Source organism: Panthera pardus, unplaced genomic scaffold (genome assembly GCF_024362965.1).
Source record: "Panthera pardus isolate Hobbes unplaced genomic scaffold, ASM2436296v1 HiC_scaffold_25, whole genome shotgun sequence".
In the NCBI taxonomy this organism is placed as follows: Eukaryota; Metazoa; Chordata; class Mammalia; order Carnivora; family Felidae; genus Panthera; species Panthera pardus.
This window is the reverse complement of record NW_026526821.1, coordinates 46232255-46258592: the sequence shown is the minus strand read 5'-3', so window position 1 is coordinate 46258592 and position 26338 is coordinate 46232255. Positions and strand designations below refer to the sequence as shown.

The 26338-nt window shown below is 37.3% G+C and overlaps 1 protein-coding gene across 1 annotated transcript in view; it reads right to left on the bottom strand.

Annotated features, from left to right (window-relative positions):
- XRN2 (5'-3' exoribonuclease 2) overlaps positions 1–26338 on the bottom strand; it is a 77686-nt gene that overhangs the window by 49867 nt on the left and 1481 nt on the right. The window contains exons 2-14 of the mRNA XM_019462374.2: positions 13693–13820; positions 13499–13610; positions 10982–11093; positions 9407–9465; positions 9241–9330; positions 8052–8124; positions 7873–7923; positions 7256–7413; positions 6163–6237; positions 5943–6076; positions 5786–5843; positions 5595–5702; positions 1196–1240 (exon numbers count right to left, since the gene is read on the bottom strand). Of these exons, the coding sequence (XP_019317919.1) occupies positions 1196–1240; positions 5595–5702; positions 5786–5843; positions 5943–6076; positions 6163–6237; positions 7256–7413; positions 7873–7923; positions 8052–8124; positions 9241–9330; positions 9407–9465; positions 10982–11093; positions 13499–13610; positions 13693–13820 (1203 nt within the window). The remainder of the gene's footprint in view (positions 1–1195; positions 1241–5594; positions 5703–5785; positions 5844–5942; positions 6077–6162; positions 6238–7255; positions 7414–7872; positions 7924–8051; positions 8125–9240; positions 9331–9406; positions 9466–10981; positions 11094–13498; positions 13611–13692; positions 13821–26338) is intronic.

Genomic DNA, 26338 nt, shown 5'->3' with positions numbered 1-26338 from the left:
TTCCAATTAGAGCTGTAATTAGTGACAGTTGTGGCTGACTGATACAACACACTTGTTACACAAGTACTGACTGAAAGAAAATAGCAATACATAAGGTAGAAATCAAATATGCCCCTCTGAATCTAGTGGTTTTGAACATACCTCTAACAATAAGGAACTCTACTTTTCTCCCTTCCAGAGTCCCCAACTTGCTTACTTCTAATAAAATATAAAAATAAATGGGGTGCCTGGGTGGCTCGGTCGGTTAAGCATCTGATTCTTGATCTCAGCTCAGGTTATGATCTCACGGTTCGTGGGTTCAAGCCCCGCATCAGGCTCTACGCTGTCAGCACAGACTGTGGGATTGTGTCCTTCTCTCTCTGCTTCTCCCCGACTTGCTCTCTATCTCTCTCTCAAAATAAATAAAAATAAACTTAAAAAATATAATAATAATAGTAATAATAATAAAAGGCAGTCCTTAAACTCCATGAGTTTAAAATCTAGTAAAGAAGCAAGAAAAAGAAGAACTAAAGAAGTAACTACAGAGCATTATGCAAGAAGTAAGAAAACAAATATCACAAGCAAAAGCAGCAGAGTTCAGAGAAAGGACTGCTAATCCTGGATGAGGGTGGAGGCCTTAAGAGAGGCCCTGGTGGAAAAGCTAAGATGTGAGGGAGTCGTGAAGTCAGAAATCCACTCAGAGCTTGCAAGTGCAGGCAATGCTCTGAGTCAGGAGGGACATGATACATTAAGACAGGAGGGAAAAGCCGGGCGGCTACAATCAGACCGGATCAGAGTACGTTCTGCATGCCAGACTGAGACAGAAGTGGGTTCTGAGGGGACTACAAAAATCACTGGTCATTTCCAAGCATAGAAACAACAGTTTCAGGAAGATTAACCTGACAGATGTAGACAGAATGCAGTAACTTTTAAGAGGATATAAAGGGTTGACTGCTTTTATTACACAAACAATACCTGATAATGACAAAAAAATTCAAATAGCTAAGTGCCCCATGCCCATCAAGTGCATCCTTTCAGACTCCAGAGCTTAGAAAAAACACTAGCATTCTTTCTCTAGGCAAGACAGCAGCTGGGTAGACATTACATCCCTAACCAACTCCTATTAGAGAAGAAATAAAGCAACTGCAATGAACATCTTTCTCCCAAACTGTAAACTTATGCTATTGCCCATCTTACGAAATTAATTAAAACTCACCTTCATTCTCTTTCTTTTTTCTTTCTGTCGTCTTCTAAAACTGTCCTAAAAGTATAAAATCCACATATTCTGTCAAATAATTACACAAAAATGTCAGAGTTAAACATTACCAGGAATGATTTGGGAAACAATTTAAGTTTTAAAGGAAGACCCCAGAAACCTAGACATATATAATTAAACTAGGCAATGGACCATATGTTCAAAGTGCTGTTTATCAGAACCTTTGACGGACACAGATCATTCTAAATGGAGTTTAGATATAATTTGTTCCTCTTAATTTTTTTCACTTAAGCTTTTGACATCATTTCAGGAAAGAATGCAAGTCATGACAAAGACTCTTGGTCTCACCCTGGAGCAAATAGGCTGTCAATATGGAGAAGATGCAAGTAAGTAAGAAAACAAATAATTCTAAGTTTTAGCTGAATACAGTTAATAACCAAGATGTCCATTTAAAAACAAACTGACAATTTAATAATGAGCTTGTGTTACCTAAAAAGGGCTTGACAGTTCCTAATTCTGTAGCATGCATGGCACAGAGTGGGTAAAGAGAGAAGTGGGGCTCTATACAAACATCACCTCCCTGCCCCACACACCAGGTTCTAAGAAGTCAATCTAATGAAAGAAAGGAAGGAAATTCAGATGTCTGCCCTGCTCATTCTGAGCCAATTTAATCCACAAGAAAGGGTCCACTCTGCATGGATTCTTCCCCTCTGCTCATTTTCAAAATGTAGTCACGGTTTCAATTAAACAGGATTTGGGGTTGATCTTGTTTCCCACTAACTGTTTGGCCATTCAAAGGCCTCCCTGGCCCCAGCATTCCCCCCATGCCCAAGATTCTGTGAGAATCAAGGCACTGGAATGTCAACTGAGGTTCTATGACAGCCCAAAACAGGGGCTAGAATTACTGTACTGACCGCCACCTTACTAGCTGCACTTCTCTGCCCTTCCAGATCAGTAATGCCAACTGCAAAATAACATCCTTAATAAGATCTTTAATTTGTACTTTCTGTCAAAAGAGAAGCTGAATGTTGGATATATGGTGAATGACTACCTTAAAACCTCCGAAGATATGAAATGCACCAATTTCTTTAAACAAGATTTCCTCTCCATCTTTAATGAAATGTCTCTTATCTAGGGCACCAGTGAGCTACAGACTGTAAAATTCACTAGTCAGTTTTCAGTCCACATCTGACCATGACTCTCCATCGTGAATCATGCTCTTCACTTGGGTTCCCAGCCACTACACTCACCTGGTTCTCCTCTTTCACTCTTGCTGCACGCCTTTGCTCCTTGACTCCCCAACCTCTAATGTTAGTGTTCCTCTGTGCCTAATACTTGGACTTTTCTACTCTCATGAGAATAGTCATCTGGTCTCATGGCTTTAAACACCATCTAAATGGTGATGAGTCTCCAACCAGGACCTCTCCACCACCTCCTAGTCTTCTTTATCAGTTACTCAGACCATTTTTCAACTGCTCAGACAAAAATGCCTTGGAGTCATTCTTGATACCTTTGCTTCTCTCAACCTAACATCAGCCAATCCAGTGGCTCTACCAAAAAACATATTCAAATTTCAACTACCTCTTATCATCTCCACTGCCACCATGCTGGCTCCCTTGGATTGCTGCAAAAGAGCCTCCTACCTAGGCTCACTACTTCCATATAGTCTCAATACAGCAGCTAGAGTGATCAATCCTTTCACAACATGTGCCAGATCTTGTTACTTCTATACTCAAAGCCCTCCACTGATGTAGAATGAAAGCTAAGTCCTCATAATGACCTACAGGATCTTCCCAGAATGGGCCCTGAATCATTGTTCTGATCTCTTCTCCTGTCACTTCCCTCTTGTTTCCTCTGCTCTTGACATACTGGGTCCTTACTGTTCTGTCAACATCCTAGGTACACTCCCTACAGCTTCTGCACAGCCTATTCCCCCCCGGCTTGAAATGCTCTTCTTACAAACACCTGTATAGTTTACTTCTTCACATTGTTAAGGTCTTTATTCAAATTCATCTGTCAGTGAGGCCTTCTCTAATCACCTTTTCTAGAACTGCAATGACCTCATATCCACCTTCCCAGATATTTTCTCACCTGCTTTAATTTTCTTCATGGCACTCATCACTAACATATTACATACTTTACTTAGTTTTTGTGCTTATTGTCCACTTCTGGAAGAATGTAAGCTCCATAAGATCAGGAACTTTTGTCAGCTTTTTGTATTTTTTTGTTATATCAATGACACTCAGAATACTATCTGGCACATGATAAATACTTAATAAATATTTGCTGAGTATTTGCTGAATAAATGAGCATTTGTGAGATAAAAGACAAACATAAAAGCTTATAAAATAAAAAGCATCACCTTCAACTGCTCAATTTTAGTAACAAATATTGAAGCATCACTTTTCTACCATCTATTTTGTGCTATGAACTCTTCTGGAAATCAGTCAAAAGCCACAGACACACTTTCCAGGAAAAAACATATACCCGGATACTTTTACATTGAATTTCTGAGGGTTCATAAATTTCCCCAAAGACCAACCTTGCTGATGAACACTGTATGATGTCAAGGAACACCAAAAAAGATCCAAAGCTGTAAAATACCCTCTCTGCTAGTCCAGTTGGAAACCATATTAAGTATTTTGGTATCTATCAAATCCCATAATCCTGCTCTAATGCCAAATATCACCAATATTTATTAGTACAAAGTCTGCTAAAGCCATGTACGAGCGCGGTTTTAATAAAAGTTTTTATATCAAGTAGTACACAGTACATACGGTTTTTTTCTTAAGCGTAAATGGAAGTGGGTCAAGTGGAGCCACTGTAATTGTTGATGATTTAATTAAAAATGGCTATTCTGGTAGACATTTGATATCCCAAAGTTAGTTCTGTTATTTGAACCTTACATGTGAAAATTTCTTGCCACCACAGTGGATTACCAAGTACCAAAGGCTTTGGAAGGAATGCTTACAGTCCACTCACTTTGCTACATAAAATGGTACCCAAAGTTCTAAGAAAGAGATCACCAGCTACAGTAAAGAAAGTTGAAGAAAATATTGTCAGATATAATGACATGTTTGAATCTGACAGGAGGTCACAAAGCAACGTAGCAATATTACTATATTGCTATTTGCTCAAAATAGGCCTATGAATTTGCTTAAGATCTGAAAGGACTTCCTTCATTCTCTAAGAAGCTATTATCTGCTCATTTTACCCACTGTTTGCCTTGCCCCCCTTAACCCTCCCCCACAACCATCCTCCAAGCCCCTCTGCCTTCAGGCTGCTGCCCTTCCTCCTCACTGACTCCGAGGGCCTCCAAACCCCTGGCCACAGACTAGGGGCCTGTCCTTTTTTTTTTTTTAATTAACTTGTTCTATTTTCAACTTTTTAAAATTTACATCCAAATTAGTTAGCATATAGTGCAAAAATGATTTCAGGAGTAGATTCCTTAGTGAGGGGCCTGTCCATTTTTCTTGGACACCTCAGACAACACAAATGGCTTCTCTTCTCTTTAGGGATTTCCTCCCCTCTCTCTAGAACTGGTCCCTCTCCCTCCTTAAATGTCCATGTTTCTCAAGGTTTCTGCTGGAGGCACTTTCACTCCACACAGGCTCCCAGAGACTTCAAGTTCACACCCATAGCTTGAAGTACCCCCCACCTGCTAATTAATGGTTCTCCAATCTCCTTTCAAAAGACTTCTGCCCTGAGCTTTACACAAATCCATCTAATTGCTTCATGGACTTTTTCCTCTCCAGTGTCCTATGGCCTCTCAAACTTAGTATCTCCAAAATCAATTCAATTTCCACCTTGTCCCCACCCTAACCTGCTCTACCCCAAGTGCTTGCTATTTCAGTGAATGGCACCAGGAATCTCCCAACTGCCTGAGCCAGAAACCCAGACTTCTCACCTAAGCATTTACCCTATCACATGTAATCAATTTCCAAGTGCTTCCAAGTGCTTCTGCCTTGGCTGATGCAGTCCAACCCTGATTCCCTACACTCTACTACCAGAGTACAAAGTTCCTTGGTCTTAACCTGTCTTCCAGGGCATAAATATTTTCTATAAAACATGGCAGCCACAAGTTCAATCCCAGCATTCTTCTAATGTTGGCATCCTCATTTCATAGCCTACTGATCAGACAGGTGTTTAGATTTATATCTTAAGATCATGAAGAAAGAAAAAATTACAATGCAACTCACACAGTGTACAATACATAGTTCCACACAGCAAGCATCACAACCTTTATAAAATAAAGCACTGACCACTCATGATTATGTTGGTGTTTGATACACTATAATAATATAAGAACGCACTCAAAGAGGTTAAAAGTACAATCACAGGATCATCATAGCCTATTAGAGACAGGAGCAATTTAGCTACTGCAATAGAAACACTTTACCTCATCATCTTTTCTCTTTTTAAAAATGCTATCCTCAACTTCACCAACTGCTAACATGATCATCTGTACTCTTTGCAGATTGACATAACCACTTTCTGTAAGGTAACCCTGTAAGTGATAAAATACATGTAAAATGATCTTCTTATAAAAGCAAATACTTCTGTTTTGAAATTATTCAAGAGTGAACTTACCCCAGTTTTGTGTACCACATTTTTGTATATGTTAACCAAACGGTCAATTGCACCTTCCCTGCCACCAGGAAACAAACATTACGCATTAGGACCAGTGTGCACTGTAAAGGCAAGACGGCTAAAACACTAGTGTGAAAACTTACACAAACACACATACCTAATTTCTAATGATGGCAGGTGAGGAAGGAAGTCATTTCCCACAAAGAAGCACATGAAGACCCAGTCATCAATGCTCCTCTCGACATCAAATGTGAATGGTAGGCTGGCCATGGTGAGCTCTCTTTCCAAATACTACAACGAGAAAGAAATGCTGCCATTATAGCTATCAAAAGCCACCCTGCTTCAGAGCACCGATCCCAGTGTTTATTGCTACATACCTCACGAAGAACATTAAGACGAAGGAAGATAAATTCTCCTTCTGCACAAGGAAGACTATCTGCAAGTTCATCATGCTGCAGGAAAGTGAATCAAGATTAAACAAGTATACTCTAAACCTTCTCATTTTTCCCAACTCAATAAATATTGTGACTTTCTCTAAAGAGAAATTTTACAAGTATTAAAAAAAATGGAACTCACCAAACCATCTTAAAAAATTATCCATAATCCCAATCACACCTAGACCAGGGATCAGCAAACGCTTTTGCAAAAGACCAGATAGTAAACATTTTAGCCTACAGGACACACACATGGTCTCTGTTGCATATTCTTTCATGTTTTTCTTTTTACAACTCTTTAAAAATGTAAATACCATTCTTAGATCATTTGTCAAATCTGGAGGGCTGTAGCTTATCAACCCCGACCTAGAGCCAGCCAATATTAACATTTCAAGGTATATGCCTCTAGACCCTCCTCTGTGAATATATAGTATATTTTTTACCTTCTTTTTTCACTCAGCATGTCTTTTAAAGAGGCACCATATTCTTAAATCAGATAAAAATCCATTCAAAGGGGACTGAATATAATCAAGTGACAAGTGAACCCAAAATATGTAGGAACTAGAGGTAACTTAAAAGTATCAAGATTAATATATTTGATTTATACTTCTTTTTAAGAAAAATAACCATTTGAAACAAATACTTCTACAAACAAATCATGTGCAAGAAGTGTTATTAATAGGAGACCTAAGACTCGTGTAGATATAATAAGCTATGTTAGAAAAAACGGAGAGAGTAGAAAGAATGAATGCATGCATGCTTTTCAAACCGTGTTTCCTTTAAAGAGTTCCAAAAGACACATTTCTGTGAGGGGTAACAGAGCAAGTAGGTAAAAACTGAATCAACTAGTCGGTGCTCTTTAAAGTCTTTTTTTTATCCATTTTAAAAATGAAGCAACCTGAATATACTTAACGCCATTGAACTGTAAACTTAAAAATGGTTAAAATAGTATATTTTATGTTACATAGACTTTATTACAACAAAAAATAAAACAGAAAAAATTTAAATGACAGAACTAACATCTCAAAGTTCTTACCTTTCCCTTCTTTTCTCTTGGCAAACCTTCACAGTCCTTGACCTCATGTCCAAACTGATTACAAAGACCACATGGTTTGGGTTTGTTTGGTTTGAATTCTTCTCTAATGATGGTAAAGTTGGGTTCGTGTGTAGCAAGGCCGAGCATAATGAGATCAGCTATCAATCAACAATGACAAAACACTGAACAGTGAGCACTTTGAGAAGACCCTACCACAAACAACGATAGAGGACACCACCATGACAGAAGACACCAACACAAAGAAAAGCCCAAACACATAAATAGAAGTGGCAAAGCCAAAAAGCCAAAACTTCTTAGTTGTTCTCAGCTAACAAGTTGTCCTCCAGACACATGGGCACAGAATGTGGACTACCATTCAAGAGTCAACACTTGGGGAAACCTTCCATTTGAACAGTATGTGCAGCAGTATCAAAAGATTGAAAAATATATAAATAAACATTAATCACAGATTAAACAATACCAGTTCCTTCTCAAACATAAAATAAGCAAGACATTTTAGAATTTCCAGGCAATCATGAATAATCCATTACTACACACAAACCCATCAGCTTGTTTTGCTTTAATCCAAGAGAATCAAACCCAAAGAATAAACTTACCATCTGCTCCACATAAGCAATGATGAGTGTTTGGGTCATGGTTAGGCTGGGCTAAAGAGGGGGGAGAAAGATGTATTATATTTTTATAAACGTGTTTTATAGCACAGGAATATATTTTCTATACAGTGGTTTATCTTTTTAATAGAACATGTAACATAATATTTATAAGGAAGTTTTACCTCTTTGTCGTCTAATATAATCCATGATTTTGTGTTCTCCTTCACCAGGAGCACTAGCATCAGATAAAATAACCTATAAAAAACAGTTTTTAACACTTTCAGTTCATCCCCAATTTTCTAGCACAAAAAAATCAAAATTGAATACCTTAAAATAAATTGGGATAATTCTACTAAGATAGTGTCATTAACTGGGAAATTTTCATAATGTGTGTGTGTGTGTGTGTGTGTGTGTGTGTGTGTGTGTGTGTTAAACACCAAAACTGGGGGCGCCTGGGTGGCTCAGTCGGTTAAGCGGCCGACTTCGGCTCAGGTCATGATCTCGCGGTCCGTGAGTTCGAGCCCCACGTCGGGCTCTGTGCTGACAGCTCAGAGCCTGGAGCCTGTTTCAGATTCTGTGTCTCCCTCTCTCTGACCCTCCCCCATTCATGCTCTGTCTCTCTCTGTCTCAAAAATAAATAAACATTAAAAAAAACAAAACAAAACAAAACAAAACAAAACAAAAAAAAACACCAAAACTGTTTCATTGGTAAACTTATTACATGGACTACAAAAATGAAATGTTTTGGTCAAATTTAGCTAAGGAAGAATTGATCAGCTTATAAATTTCTAGTATTCTCACTGCTACCCAAGGATATAGCCACAAACTATATAAGCCCTGGGAGTAATCAATAAAAGATACCCATTAAATGTAATTTACTATATCTAGTTTATAGTGAAACCATCTTTGTACTTAAAATTACATAAAAGTTCTTCATTTAAATTTTACTTAAACACTTAGGAGAACACAGCTATTCTTTAAAGGCAGTCCCATAACTTTAATCTTGCTGCATTTCAATTTATAACAACAGAAATTTTAACTTAAAAATTGCTTTCCTGTATATATATATATATACACACACACATCTATCTATCTATCTATCTATCTATCTATCTATCTATCTATCACAGGTCCCATTTTACAGCTTCATAGTGATGGTAAGAGGACAAAATTGGCATTGAGAGAAAATTCAGCAGTCTAAAACTGGACCATGCAGGGCACCCCATCTCTAATAACCCTGGAAGCTTCTCTTTCCTCCGACAGTCAACAGCATTTTACAGGGGGGAAAAAAAAAGACAGTATCAGTCAAATCAAAGTACAGCCTAAAATGATCACTCTTATCTTTCTCAAGTACTAAAATGTGAAACTTACTGTCAAGTTTTTCCACCCAGGGTCATTATTTAAACGATCAGCTATGTAATAGCGAAGGCATTTAGCAAGATTGTCCATGAACTCAGTTCCCTAAAATGATAGAAGGAAATAAATTAACCTACCATTTAAGAGTTAGCAATAGCTGGCAAAGTATGAGACTACTTACTGGTGTAATACAGTTGCTGTCAAATCTTTCTTTTATTTCTTCTGGAGGAAGAAAGCCACCTAGAGAAAAAAGAGGCAATGTTTTGTTCTCCCCATAAAAAGTGAGGTAAATTACCCAGTATTAAACCAGAACAAGAAAAACAACCAGTTCAAATACAAAAGAAAGGGAAGTGCTGTCACCCGAGGAATAAATGTTCCCCATTTTGGGAAGAAAGTAAGATTCATCCCTTCAAATTTAATACATCATTTAACATGACCATCAAACAATATACGGTATACAAAAAGATACTATAATATAGAAATATGAAAATTATGGTATTCTTCATGATGCCCTCAACAGCAGAACACACACACAAACACACCACAAACACACACAGGTTAGGAGTTCTCATTTTGACGATAATTCCTGAGATAAAGGCACCTTAGAAAAACAAAATTAAAGTGCTGAGTTTATTACAGCTTTATATGATAAGACATAAAATTATCACTTGGGATATAAAAGTCCTATTTGTCGTATTACTTTTTTCAAGACAAATATATTTCATAACATCTTCAAGAAACAAGACATCTTTAAAATCAAAGACTATCTTTCATAAATACAAACACGTTTTAGCATAGTAATCACAAGATGCAGCTATAGTTACTATGCAGCTGCACACGTCTAGCAAATTCAAACAGAAAATGTATCATAATTGCAGGCCTGAGCTGACCATACTAGCGTATCCTTTTTCACGGGCAAAGTACACTATCCTCACCCAATGAATCATAGCTTTCTTGGTCTATCAGATTGCCTTACCTAACAAAACACCAAACAAATCATCCTGCTAAAGCCACACCCAGTTCACAGGTAAGTGTCTCAGTAGAGAACCGGTCCCACTAAGTATCAGGACTCCCTGACCTTCCTTCCCCTCCAAGACTCTGGCAACTTCTACCCATTAGTACCCACTTCTCTCCCTTATGTACCCACTAGGAATTCCAAGGCTCTAGAGGAACTACAAAAATCATCCCCCAAGCCTCCCCCAAATCAAGGGAACCCTGGGTACTTCACTGCCTCAATGCCTGTTGCATCCACCTATACTGAAGTGTGAAAGCCTGTAAATATGGATCACATCATCCTGGGCCTCCTCTCACAGACCTCTGAGTTCCAAAAAGAAGCAATAAGCAAGCTACCAAGACTGAATTGAGGAAAATGTATGCAAAACTGTAGCTTTCTACCAGCCCACACAGAAAAAACAAGTAAGAAGCACTCTTAATGTATCTCTCCTTTACAGATACATAAAAGTTAGCTGAAGAGCTGTGCTCACCTTGAAAGGGATTGACCATCTCCTTTCCCTACCAGAATTCCTTCCTTTTTATTCCCAAGTTTCCCTTTTACTACAGAGTTTGGAAAAGAAAAGTTTGTTAGTGGGAGTGACGGAGTCCATTAACTATTTTTGACAGTGAACATAAATCTTCCGTGGATATTCTGGATCCTAATTAAATTAAAATCATTCCTGTTCCGAGGGAAAGTTCACACACCCTCCCCATTCTATATATATTTCATAAGAAATCCAACTTCGAGATGCATATTCTTTACCTTTTGACAGTATTTCTTCCCTGACTCGCTGCTTCTCCACTGCTGCTTCCATTCCTTCTTTTGATGCTCTGAACCTCCTGGAACGCTGCTGGTTCATTTTAGCACGCGGTGCCTGAAAACATTATTTCATAGTCATGTGATGCTATTGGAAATATGTCCAACTAAATCTGTACATTATTTTCAATCAGTTGTCCTTATAAAAATAGTATACTAAAGTGGAAAAATAATATACATTATCCTTTCATAACAGATAATAACTCCTGAGAACTTAAATTTTGGACCAAGAGCCTAAAAGCTGACCTCAGTCAGGTGAGTGACATGTCAAACAGACAAACATCCTAAGAAGCCACTTAATACTGCAGAGCCCACAACCCAATGCCACTTCCACTGGGTTATAGTCCTTCAAGGCACCCAAGAACAGCAGCTCACTTTATTCAAAGACCCAGCCAGCATGTGATGAGTAGTTACTAGTACATAAAGACTGGGAAGACCTTACATCCATGCCTAAAAGGAAGGATGGTCTCCACATGGGATTCACCATGCCCCATGAAAGCAACAGAAAACTACTTCTTAATCTGTAGGACCTCAAGGCACTTCTATTTTTTTTTTAATTTTTTTTTAACGTTTATTTATTTTTGAGACAGAGAGAGACACAGCACGAACAGGGGAAGGTCAGAGAGAGAGGGAGACACAGAATCTGAAACAGGCTCCAGGATCTGAGCTGTCAGCACAGAGCCCAACGCAGGGTTCGAACTCACAGACCGCGAGATCATGACCTGAGCTGAAGTCGGACATGTAACCAACTGAGCCACCCAGGCGCCCCAAGGCACTTCTATTTTGTATTTCCCACAATAAGGTAGGAATGATTACCACTCCATCTCTACAAAGCAGGTAGAGAGGGAACAAGGTTTTAACAGGCAATACTTTTAAATCACTCTTACCAAATGTAATTTAAAATCACTGTATAAGTTTGAATGAAGTGAACTGGACTCTAAAGTTTTTAAGTTCCTGAACTTCGTTTTGGGGTTGGAAGGAACTCTTGAGTACCCTGTCTACATAAAATAAATTATTTTAAATTCTCTTTAAATAGTTCCCTTTCCTACAAAATAGTTCTATTTTGTATTAAAACTATTAAATTCTCTTTAAATAGTTCCCTTTCCTACACCTAATCTAAGTACCAAGTTCTTTGATCTACATTTATATTTAAACAAAACCATGTTATAGACACGAGTGAACAAACATGCAGACAGACATACAGACATACAGACACTCATACAGATATGCACATAGTTTATACTTGACCTAGCAGTTAAGGATACACTGGATGTAAACTGACAGATTTTCTTCAAGAATTTTCACTAATATGAATTAGAATATGCTCCAAATAAGATATTCTTATCTCCTCTATTCTTTATTGCACTTTAACAGAAACTTAATAAGTTATCAAGTAGCTAAGATTTTTCATTGAATAAAGAGAACCTTACAGAAAAGTTCATCTTCTCGTACCCCAAGTTTTCTAGATTTTCAAAATCATTCTATTATCTATTAGGATTACTAAATCTAAAAGAAAGAGAGTCTATTTGTATACAGCTAAATAAATTTTAGGGTTATAATCTACTTTAATTTTCCTTGAACTCTGATATATAATGTGGTCATTTAGAAGCTAAGCTAGCTGGTTTATCATCCTAGGTCAGTAAGTAAGTTACTGCCCTCTTAAAGCATTCTGATGACTGCTCACTGCCTATAAGATAAAACCCAAATTCCTGAAGTAAGGCCTTCTCAAGTCATTGCTCTATTTCCCTTTCTGATCTAAAACACCTATGATTTCCCAAATTTGTCAGTGTGATTAAAGGCATGGCTTTGAGAAATCTGGAAGGTCTTCTTTCTTCCCATCTATTCCAGCAATTCCACTCCCCTCCCCACCTGTTATTCTTTATGCTTCAAGAAATGGGACAAAAGTGGAGCACCTGGGTGGCTCAGTCGGTTAAGCATCAGACTCTTGATTTCAGCTCAGGTCATGATCTCATGGCTGTGAGATTTGGGCTCTGCACCAAGTGTGGAACCTGCTTAGGATTCTCTCTTTCTCTCCCTCTACCTCTCCCTCAAAATAAATTTAAAAAGGAAGAAGGAAGGAAGGAAGGAAGGAAGGAAGGAAGGAAGGAAGGAAGGAAGGCAGGCAGGCGGAAAGGAAGGGGAGGAGACAAAAATTACTCCTCTTTCCTAATTCCCTTAGTAGCACTGATTTCCTCTTCCCTCAGCACCCTGCAGGTGTTATCTAGTACCTAAAGCCCACAAGTAAGTAACCTTGCTTATCTCTGTCCTGTTAGTGTTAAGTCCTTCAAAAGCAAGAGCAGTCACCACTAATCCCCAGCATCTCACAATCTGGCACAAAACACTGACAGAACGATCAGGCTGTCTCAAATTCACCACAGTCAACCTTTACTGTTATTTAACTGACTTTCATTCTACACACTCAAAACCCAGCAAAAACAAAAACAGGATTCTAGGTGAACTTACCACTCCATCTATTGCCATATAAAGAAGTCGTCTTGGTCTCACAATATTGAAAAGCCTGTCAATGTACTCAAAAATCGCAACCATCATTTCATCCTCATTTTTCGGGGCTGGCCTAGAAGGACAAGCAGACGGTGTCATTTAATACAGTACTCCTCTGTAACTTTTAGTACCAGTGACAAAAATGGGTTACGTACTTGTCTTCAGGATGAGTACAGGGATGGATGATTCCATTCATATCCAAATAGAGATTATCAAACTCCACATCATTTGGATTTGGTTTACTGGCATCAACAGGAATCTTGACACCATTGCATTCTTTTGGCTATGAGGAAGTGATAAGAGTAGTTTGATTGTTCAAGTCTAAAATTAACACATCCTAGGGTCAGTATGAACCCATGTTTCACCTCTGAATTGGAAACAAAACACTTTAAGTCATCTTTACATTGTAAGATGTTATTTTACTCCTTAAAGCAAATTGAAGCAGATATTTTGTCTGTGGAAAGTGGGCAGCTATCAAACTCTCAAATCATTCAAGTGTCCAAGTGAGAAACCCTGGGAGTCATCTTAGAATTCTTTTCCCTTCCCACCCATTATCAGAAAGTCCTGTCAATTTAACCCAAAAGATGCCTCTCCACTTCATTTCCTCTCAGCCCCACTGCCATGGCTGTCACTGCATCACTCACCTCAAAGATCTGAATGGCCTTCATATGGACTGCTTCACCCTTAGACTCTCCTGTCTCCAGGCAACCCCACAAGCGGTCAGAGTTTTCATTCTAAAGTACGAATGTGGCTGCATCTTCATCTTGCCTGAGGTTTTCAATGATTCCCAAGTACAGACCAATGAGCCTGGACTCTTATTAGCTTTCTGTCCTACCAAAGTACCATTCAGACCAACCCTATCTCTTCTAAGTTCCTGGAAAACCCTCATGCATCCCTCAGTGCCTCTGCACACTGCTTCTCCTTCTGCCTCCATACCAACACCCACTTCCTGAAACCTTATTAATTTTCCACGGTCTAGACTGCGATCGAATGTCACTTACTTTATAACTCTTTGGACAGATCTCTCAGAAAACTGCTCCTCCTTCTGTATTTCCTCAGAATTTTGCTTATTCACTTGTAGCACTTCCATGGTTTTACAATTAGTCATTCTAACTCAACTACACTGTGAGTTCTTAAAAAAATAAGCACTACATCTTACTCACTCCTGGAGGCACTCAATTGTATCTTTGTAATTAATACTACCTTTGTTTTTTTTCTAACAGTTTCAGCAAATGATAAAAATGAGATCATATGAAATCACTGTTAATAAAATCATTTTTTAAAAAAGTTCCGTAACACACATAAAACATCATTTGTAATAACATCAAAAAACCGTGAACTTAAAAGCCCATCATGTACATGCTACATCATGGATGAACCTCAAAAACATTCTGCTAAGTGGAAGTCAGTCAGTCACAAAAGACCACAGAAGATTCCATTTATATGAAAAATCCAGAATAGATAAATCTATAGAGACAGAAATAGAGGAGTTTCAATCTGAGGGTGGGGCAAGGTTGAGGGAGATAGGAAATGAATGCAAATGGGGACAGCATTTCTTTGGAGAGTGATACAAATGTTCTAAAATAGATAATGTTGACTGTTACACAATTCTGTATATAAACCAAACCACTGAACTGTACACTTTAAATAGGTAAACTTTATGGTATATAAATTACATCTCGAAACTATTTAAAAAAAAAGAAATAAAAATGAAAGGTCAACTTAATTAGGGGGAAAAAAGAGCCCACAGAATGGATTATGTGGATGTCCATATACTAAATGCCAGACACAAGTGAGATTCAAAAAATAGGGCAGGATGGTCACAAGTATATTGCTGGGCCAAAAACAAACAAAAAACAAAACCAAAAACACCAAGCTGCAGAAGAATATATATATAGTACCATTTATAGAAAGGTATAAAACAGACTAATTATTGGTATTGTTCAGGGTTGACAGTCTGAAAAATGCAGGGAGGAGCTCTTGCCAAGAAGTGGGAGAACACAAGGGGCTCCAAGCCCAGAGGGGAGCTCAAGGGACAGCCTCTAGATGATCCATCAGCACCAGCAGCAGTAACAGCTGGGAGGCTCACTCAGACCCTTCACTACCCCCTCGTTTACACTCAGGCTCCACAAGGACCAGGCAAGATGGGTGCTTGAGAGGAAGGGCAATGCAGTACCCTGGCTGATCAGTGGGTCCCTGGAGGAACAAGGGGCACACCCACCCAGAGGGCTGGCAGTCTAGGCAGTTGTGCCTAGCAGGATGCCCACTCCTCCTCCACTTCATGGAGAAAGGAGTATATACATTCTAAACAGGCAGTTGATAAATTATCCTATATTTGATAAAAATGTCAAGGAATCAAGATAAATATACTTTAAAAAGTAAAGATGATACAAATACACAAATAGTGAGTCCGTATAAAAATACATTCCATAAGCTTTAATGTAAACCCGTCAAAAAAAATTTCATACCAACCTTACAAGGCTTTCTGGCTCCTCAAATGTGAGGCAGAAACCACTACTGTTAGTCATAGTTAAGTAGATGTATTTTTGTTTAAGCCTGCATAGCATTTAACAGCAACATCAGAAAAATCGTGAATTACGCCTTAGATTCCCCTGTATTGAAAGTTCCCACTATTGAAGTCAAATACCACACTACAGAACTGAGTTTTAGACTCCACTAGTTAGATTTCCTAAACCAGCTAGTTTGCAGGAGAGAACCAGGGAATAAGATGACTGAGACAAATACCCAATTTAATCTCAAAAACTAATCCCTGGAAGGATCCAGTGTGACTGCATTAGTTTGTAGAGAAATTTATGACCCAGGGCACTGCTGAAACTGACAGAGTAATGGGCCATAATTAGTAAAGTTTAACTGTTGGGTGTGATCAGATAGATGGGAGAGAGCCCTACCTGTACCACGGTCAGCTCAGGGTGGTTATGGGCGTGCCCCAAACTGCACCTCCCCAAGGAGCAATATTAGATGCATAATGCCATGAGAAAGAAACATAGCTCACTACAATAAGCTAGCTAGTAAATACACAAGGAACACACAAGCCCTGGAATGGGGAAGGGAGGAGGCACCAGTACCTAGAAAGTGCTATATTATCTAAAATGTCCTGTTTGCAGCAAAAAATTACTAGGCATGTAGAAAAATAGACCAAGTATGAGCCATACGCCAGGAAAAAGGCAGGCAGCAAAAACTGCCTGTGAAAGTGTCCACATGTCACATTTAACAGAAAAGATTTTAAAATAGCTATCATAAATATGTTTGTAGAACTTGAGAGGAGTATGCCAATAATGTTAAAATGTCCACACCATCCAAAGCAATCTACAGATTTAATGCAATCCCTGTCAAAATGCCAACATTTTTTACAGAGCTAGATAGGAATCACAGAAGATCCCAAATAGCCAAAGCAATTTTAAGATAGACTAAGAAAGCTTCAGGTATCACAATCCCAGATTTCAAGATATACTTACAAAGTGATAGTAATCAAAACAATATGGTACTGTCACAAAAAGACATATAAATCAGTGGAACAGAAGAGAGTCCAGAAATAAACCTATGCATATACAGTCAATTAATATATGACAAAGAAGGCAAGAATATACAATTGAGAAAAGACAGTCTCTTCAACAAATGGTGTTAGGAAAACTGGCAGCTACATGCAAAAAATGAAATTGGACCACTTTCTTACACCTCACACTAAAATAAACTCAAAATCGATTAAGGACCTAAATGTGAGATCTGAAACCATAAAACTCCTGGAAGAAAACACTGGCAGTAATTCTTTGACATTGGTTGCAAAAAACAGTTTTTTAGATATGTCTCCTCAGTAAAAGGGCAACAAAAGCAAAATTAAACTACTGGGCAGGGGTTGGGGGTGGCTGGGCATTGCCTGGATGGCTCAGATGGTTAAGCATCTGACTCTTGGTTTCAGCTCAGTTCATGATCTCAGTTTGTGAAAAAGTGAAAGTCAATGGATGGGGAAAGATACCATGCAACAGCAACCACAAGAAAACTAGAATGGTTGTTATACTAGTTATCAGACAAACTTTAAAACAAAAGAAGTTACCAGAAATAGTGATATTTTATGGTGGTAAGATGGTCAATCCATCAAGAAAATGTAATAATTAAAAACATACATGCATAGGGGTGCCTGAGTGGGTCAGTGGGTTAAGTGCCCAACTCTAGATTTTGGCTCAGATCATGATCTCCTGGTTTGTGAGATCAAGTCTCTCGTGGAGCAATGACAGCATGGACCTGCTTGGGATTCTCTCTCCTTCTCTCTTTGCCTCTCCCCCACTTGCACACACTCTGCACATGCTCTCTTTCAAACTAATAAAAATTTAAAAAAAAAAAAAAAAGTGTGCAACTAATAACAGAGCATCAAAATACATGAAGCTTTCCAAACCCAATGCAAGAAAGGAATAAAGATTACAGCTGGAATAAGTGAAATAAAGACTAAAAAATCAATAGAACAGACCAATGAATGAATCCCTCTCCTCTGCACCTCCCCTGCTCACTATCTCTTTCTCAAAATAAATAAATAATAAACATTTAAAAACGAAAAACTACTGAGACTATACCGAAGTGTCTGCACAGTGAAGCAAACCATCAACAAAACAAAAAGGCAACCTACTTTATAGAAGACATTTACAAGTGATACATCCTATAAGGGATTAATATCCAAAATATATGAAGAACTTATGCAACTCAGCACCAAAAAAACCCAAATAGTCCAATTTAAAAATAGGCAGAAGACCTGAATAGACATTTTCCAAAGAAAGAATACAAATGGCCAACAGACACGTGAAAAGATGCTCGACACCACTAATTATCAGAGAAATGCAAATCAAAATCACAATGAGATATCATTTCATACCAGTCAGAATGACTAAAACCAACAACACAAGAGATAAACAAGTGCTGGCGAGGATGTGGAGAAAAAGGAACCTTGTGTACTCTTAGTGAGAATGCAAATTGGTATAGCCACTGTGGAAAACAGTATGGAGGTGCCTCAAAAAATTAAAAACAGAATTACCATATGATCCAATTAATTCCACTAGTGGGTATTTACCAAAGAAAACAGAAACACTAATTCAAAAAGATATATGTACCCCTACATTTACTGCAGCATTATTTACAACAGCCAAGTATGGAAGTGAACTGACTGTCCATCCATAGATGAATGGATAAAGAAGTTGTGGTATACATACACAATGAGATATTACCTGGCCATTAAAAAAAAACGAGATCTTGCCATTTGTAACAACATGATGGACCTAGAGGGTAAAATGCCAAGTGAAATGAGTCAGACAGTGCAAGACAAATACCACGGGATTTCACTCATTTGTGGAATTTAAGAAACAAATGAACAAAGACAAAAAGACAAAAAAAAACCCCACTCAAATACAGGAACAAACTGGTGGTTGCCAGAGAGAGGTGGATGAGGGGATGAGTAAAACATATAAAGGGGGTTAAGAATGCTCTTATCCTAATGAGCACTGAGTAATGTATACAATTGTTGAATCACACTGTACACACGAAACTAATACAACACTGTATGTTACCTATACTTCCATTAAAAAATAAAAGAGGGGCGCCTGGATGGCTCAGTCAGTTAAGCATCTGACTACTGATCCCAAGTCAGGCCCTGATATCAGGATCCTGAGTTCAAGCCCCACGTTGGGTTCCACATTAAGCGTAAAGCCTACTTAAAAAATAAATAGAATAGAATAAAATAAAACAAAATAAAAAGCTATTGTAAAAAATACTTTTTAAATACATGAAGCTTTTTAAAAAATTTTTTTTGAGAGATAATTCAAAATATGTTCTCCAACCACAATGAAATGAAAATAACAGAGGAAAACTTGGCAAATTCATAAACGTGGAAATTACACAACACACTCGTGAACAACCAATGGGTTGAAGAAATTAAAAGAGAAATCAGAAGATAATTTGAGATGAATGAAAATGAAGATACAACATACCAAAACTTATGCTATAGAGCCAAAGCAGTGTTCAGAGGAAAATTTATAGCCGTAAATGTCTATATTAAGACAGACCTCAAATCCATAACCTAAACTTCCACCATAAGAGACTAGAAAAACAATTGCAAATTAAACCCAAAGACAGCCAGAAAAAATTACATTATAGCAGACATTAATAAAACACAAAATAAAGAGAAAAAAAAAATCTATGAGACCAAAGTTGTTTTTTTCAAAAGATCAACAAAATTGACAAATGTTTAACCAGTTTGACCTAGAAAAAGAGATTCAAATTACTAGAATCAGAAACAAAAGAGGACATTACTGACAACTTTACAGAAACAAAAACTATCATAAATGGTACACCAACAAATTAAATAACTTAGATGAGATGCACAAGTTAACAGAAAAACTACAAAAATGACACAAGAAATAATCTCAATAAACCTACAATATGAGGTAAAAACAGTAATAAAAATATACCCACAAAGAAAAGTCCAAGTCTGGATGGTTTCTTCACCGAATCCTACCAAACATTCAAAGAATTAACCCTAATTCTTCACGAATTCTTCCAAAAAACAAAAAAGGAAGAATCACTTTCCAACACATTTTATGAGGCCAATGTTATCCTGATACCAAAACTAGACAAAGACACCACAAGAAAACAAAACTACTGGTTTTGTAAGAGACTAGTATCTCTTACGATGTAAAAGTCAACAAAATATCAGCAAACTGAATCTAGCAATACATAAAAATAATTACACACCATTACCAAATGGGATTTATCCTAGCAATGCAAAGTTGGTTTAACATCAAAAAATCAATTAAAGCAATACGTCACAAGAGTGGAATGAAAGACAAAAATAACATGACCATCTCATTACATACAGAATAAGCATTTGAGAAAATCCAATACCCTTTCGTGATAAAAACAAAAACCAAATGACCACTCAACAAACTAGAAAGTAAGTAGAAAGTAATAGAAAGTAAGTTCCTTCTATAAAGGGCATCTATAAAAAAGCTGTTAACATATTAAATGGTGATGAAGTAGTTGGTTTCCCTTTAAGGTCAAGAACAAGGCAAGGATGTCCTTTGTCATTTGTATTCTAAATTGTCATGGAGGTTTCACTCAGGGCAATTAAGCAAGAAAAATAAAAAGAGCACCTATATTGGAAAGGAGGAAATAAAACTATCTGTTTGCATGATGTGACCTTGTATATAGGAAATCCTAAGGACTTTGCTAAAAAACTATTAGAATATATGACTTCAGCAAGGTTACAGGATATGATATTAAAAAAAATACTTTCTGCACACTTGTAATGAACTCAGAAATAAGAACACAATTCTATTCATAACAGTATCCAAAAGCTAGAACTAAAATTAACCAAAGAAATATAAAGTCTGTACTCTGATGTGGATTCTAAAATTCATATGGAATTACAAGGAAGCCAGAATATACAAAATAATCCTCAAAAAGAATACATTGGAGGACTTGTACTTCCTGATTTTAAAATTTACTACAAAGCAACGGTAACAAAGACAGCATGGTACTGGTACAAGGATAAACATAGAGATCAACAGAATAGAAATGAAAGACCAGAAATAAACCCATACACTTATGGTCAACTGATTTTTAAAAAGGGTGTCAAGACCATTCAATTAGGAAAGAATAGTTCTCAACAAATGGTGCTGTAACTATTGGATAGTTTATTCATGCAAAAGAATGAAGTTAGACCCATGCAAAAGTTTACTCAAAATGGATGATACACCTAAATTTAAGAGCTAAAACTTAAAACTATAAAACTCTCAGGAGAAAACACAGACATAAATCTTCATGACCTTGGATTTGGCAATGGATTCTTTGATATGACACCAAAAGTGCAAGCAACTAGACTTCATCAAAATTAACAATTTCATGCTTCAAAGTGTACTGTCAAGAGAGTGGAAAGACAATCCAAAATGGGGAAAAAGATTTGCAAGTCATATATCTATTAAGGGGCTTGTGTTCAGAACATGTATTCTAAAAACTCTTATAATTCAGTCAAAAGACAACCCAATTTAAAAACAGGCAAAGAACAGGAATAGACTTTTCTCCAAAGAAGATATACAAATGGCCAACATGCACATGAAAAGATGCTCAGTATCATTCAGTCCTAATGGAAACACAAATCAAAACTACAGTGAAATACCACTTCATACCCACTAGAATGGCCAAAATAAAAAAGTCAGATAAGAAATGTTAGCCACAATGTGGAGAAACTAGAACCCTGAAACACTGCTGGTGGTAATTAAAATGTTGCAGCCACTTTGGAAAATAGTCTGGCAGTTCCTCAAATAACCAAACACAGAGTTACCACGTAGCCCAGGAATTCTAAGTATATACCTGTGAAAACATGTCCACACAGAAACCTGTACACAAACGTAGCACATTAGTCACAAAAGTCAAAAGGTGGAAACAAACCAAATGTCCATCAACACACAAATGGATAAATAAAATGTGGTATATGTATATATCCACACAATGAAGCATTATTTACTCATAAAAAAGAATGAAGTACTGATACATGATACAACATGGATGTACCTTGAAAACCTAGTAAATGAAAGAAGTCAGCCAGAAAAAACACATACTGTATGATTCCATTCACATGAAAGGCACAGTAGAGAAATCTAGAGACAGAAAATAGCTTAGTGGTTGCTTAGGGATAGGAGTAGTAGGGGCAGGGAATAGTGGGTTGGTAGCTATAGGGTACAGGTTTCTTTCTGAAGTGATGAAAATGTTCTAACACTGTGGCGACGGTTGCCCACATCCGTGAATATATACAAAAAACGCACCGAATTCTAAATTTTAAATGGGTGAATTGTATGGTATGTGAATCATATCTAAATAAAGCTGCCTAAAAACGTAGTCATCTCCCCCCAAAATATTACACTGATGAAAAGTGAATGCAGAGTCAGGGACTAATAGCCTCCTTAATTATTGTCCTTCCTGCCCTTAAAGTAGTGCCTGTCATAAAAAAAAGTATTCACTCAATCATACAGAAGAGAAAAAAAGCAGGGTAGGAAACCTGGATTTCACTATGTGAAAACAGAGCACAATTTTACACTACACAAGAGTTAGACACAAAAATATCCCCACTTTTACCTGGGCATACAAACTCCTGAAACTTAATTTAGCAATAAAATTTTGAAATATCAAGTGTTTCTGTACAAAGCAATGTTTGAAGCACTTATATTAAAGTGATTTAATTCACACAACCACCCTGTGTGATATACATACCACTGATCTTCATTATTCATGAATTTCGTATTTGCAAGTTCACCTCCTTACTAAACATTTTTTGGTAACCCCCAAATCAGTATTTGCAGCACTCCCACATTCATTCACAAACATTAGCAGAGCGGTAAAAAATCTGAGTCCACCAACATGCACATTCCCAACTGAGGTCAAACAAGGCAACACTCTGCCTGGTTTCAGCTCTCACACAGAAATGACCAGACTGCAGGGAGCAGTGCAGTGGAATGCAAGAAGCACTAATTCTTTAGACTTTAGGAGAGTTTAAGGCACTTTTTCAAGATGAGAAATCTAATGAACAGAGGACTGTATAAGCCAAGGATGCAAAGTGAAGAAACTGATGGCTGAATGAATAAAGAGTAGTTAAAAAGTCAAAAGAAGAGAAAAAATGAAATCATAAAAAATACTCAATCCAAAAGAAGCAGAGGAATTGGAAGATGGAAACAAGGACCAGATGAGTCAGAAAACATGACAAATTTAAATCTAACCATACACGTAAATATCCTAAGTGCCTCGCTTACAAGGTAGAGACTAGAAAAAGCAGTTCCTCAAAAGGTAAAAGGAATTACCAAAAGATCCAGCAATTCCACTCATAAGTATACACCCCAAAGAACTGACAGTAGGGACCACTTATGGACATCTACCCTAAGCTCTGATATGTATACAGATCATTGTACACCAATGTTCACAGCAGCATTATTCACAGTAGTTAAAAGGTAAAAATAACCCAAGCGTCCAAACAAAATGTGATATATACATACAATGGGTATTAGCCTGAAAAAGGAACGAAATTCTGATACATGCAAACATGTGTAAATCTTGAAAACACTATGCTAAGTGATAACCAGACACAAAATGAAAAGTGTATGATTCCACTTACATTAGGTACGTAAAGTAGGCAAATTCTTAAGACAGGAAGTAGGGGAGGAGGAAGTACAGAGAATTATCGTTTAATGGGTACAGAGTTTCTGTTTGGGATGATGCAAAAGTTATAGAAATTAATAATGACAATACTTTCATAATATTGTGAATATACTTAATGCTACTGAATTCTACACTTAAAAATGGTTAAAATGGCAAGTTTTATGTTACGTGTATTTTGCCACAATAAAAAAGGGGCAGATATCATCAAATTGCATTAAAAAACATGACCCAACTGTATGTTGCCTATAAACACAAACACTTTAAATATAAAGACACAAAGAGACTAAAAAAGAGTGGAAATAGACCATGCTACCCTAGTCTGAAGATCTGGCTATCTTAATATTGAACAAAGATTTCAGAGCAAAGAATATTACCAGGGATAAAAAAGATAATTTTATGATGATAAAAGAGCATATTCATTGAATACATAACAATGTTAAGCATTTATGCACCTTATAAAAAAGCTACAAAATGCAAGGAGCAAAAACCAACAGAACTGAAACAAGAACAGACAAATCCAAATAATTATATATACCAGGAGATTTCCATGCTCCTATCAAGTAACTGAAAGGACAAAATCAGTAAATGTTATTCAAGTCTTCCATGTCCCATCAACCAGCATGATAACATTTATAGAACACTCCATTCAACAACAGCAGAACCTGTATCTCTTTTAAGGCAAAATGACATTTACCAAGACCAGACTGTGGGCCATAAAACAAAGCAAATAAACTTTAAAAGGACTAAAATTATGCGAAGTATGTTCTCTGACAGCGAACTAAATTAGAAATCAAGAACAGAAAAAAATGTCTGGAAATCCCCAATATTTGAAAACTAAGTAACACTGTTATAAATAACTAATGGGCCAAAGAAGCCAAAGAGTCTATTAGAATGTTACTGAATGAAAATGAAAAACAGTATCTCAATATTTGTGGTATGTAAGGTAGCAGGCACTCCATACCTGCATGAGAAGAAACAATGTATCAAAGCAATGATATACAATTGTAGAAAAGGAAAACTTAGAGACACCAGGGTTGATTAAAGATTCACAAGGCAGGGGCGCCTGGGTGGCTCAGGCTGTTAAGCATCTTACTGTAGCTCAGGTCATGATCTCCAGGTCCGTGAGTTTGAGCCCTGCGTTGGGCTCTGTGCTGACAGTTCAGAGCCTGGGGCCTGCTTCAGATTCTGTGCCTCCCTCTCTCTTGGCCTCTTCCCCACTTGTGCTGTCTCTCTCACTCTCAAAAATGAATGTTTTAAAAAAAATTAAAAAAAAAGATTGGCAACAGGGAGGGGTTTTAAGGAGAAAAAACAAAGGGGCAGATGGAATGTCTTAAAGTTATGTTTACTTGTGGTGATGGTTTCATAGACATACACATTTGTCAATCTATTAAACTGTATACTTTAAATATGCACAGTTTGCCGTAGGTCAATTACACCTCAATAAAGCTGCAAAAGGGAGAGGGGAAGTGGAGAACAGAGAGAAAAGAAAAATCAATCGGAGGACCAGTATCCAGAATTCAGAGGGCTGAGGAAAAGGCCAAGAAAAAAAAAAATCAAAGAGCATTCTCTAGAACTGAAGAACACAAGTGTCCAGACTCAAAGTCAACCAAGTACTGCTCAAAATGAATTTAATTTTTTTAAAAAAACCTGTACATAATCATGAAAGCTTACACTACCAAAGATAAAGATTTTTTAAAAATCCAGAAGGAAAAATAGATCAACTACAAAAGAATAAAAGCAGAACATAGAAATAAAGAACGTGGTCTTTCCCAGTTGACACTGGCTTTAAACACCCATTAGCCAAGTGACCTTGAGTGCTCTGTGCTTCAGTTTTCTCACCGGTAGTAAGTAATAATAATAAGCAGTAGCAGTCATATGGTTATTATGAGGATTTAATAAACTTCTCTGTATAGTGCCTTGAACAGCACTTAGTACATGTAAAACACTACATAAGTATTGGTTAAATAAGTAAATCACATTAACATCGAATTTCTCATCAACAACAATGAATGACAGAAGTCAAAAGAACAATGCTTTCAAAGTTTTGAGGGAAACAAATTTTCAAACTCAAACTATGCTTAGCTAATGATGTGTACAAGGATAGAATGGACTCAGAAAACTCACATCTCACATAACATTTCTTAAGAATTCAACTAAAAATAAAAACCAAGGAAGGATTTAAGCCAACAAAGATGATGACCAGAAAACTACGTCCAACAGAAGAAAGGAATTTTTAAAAACCTCAAGAAGCAGTTTTCCAGCAAGCCTAAATAAATAACCAGGTGTGACAGCACAGAAATAAAAGACCTCAAAAAGCAGTCTCCAAGAAGAGGACTTGATAGAATACCTGAGACAACCGGCAGTTTGGATGAGGAACCGTATAAACAGGAAAAGAGAGAAGCAACTTAGCAACACTAAGACAAAAGTAGCACATAACCTAAATCAGCATCGTGACAATAATCGACAACACTTTTTGATTTTTTCAGCTTTTAAAACAAACCAGTATAGCCAATGCCCTGACAATTTAATTTTGGATGCCAATAAGGGAAAAATGTAGCTGACAGGCTTGGGGTAAAGAATAAGGGCAGCAGGGGT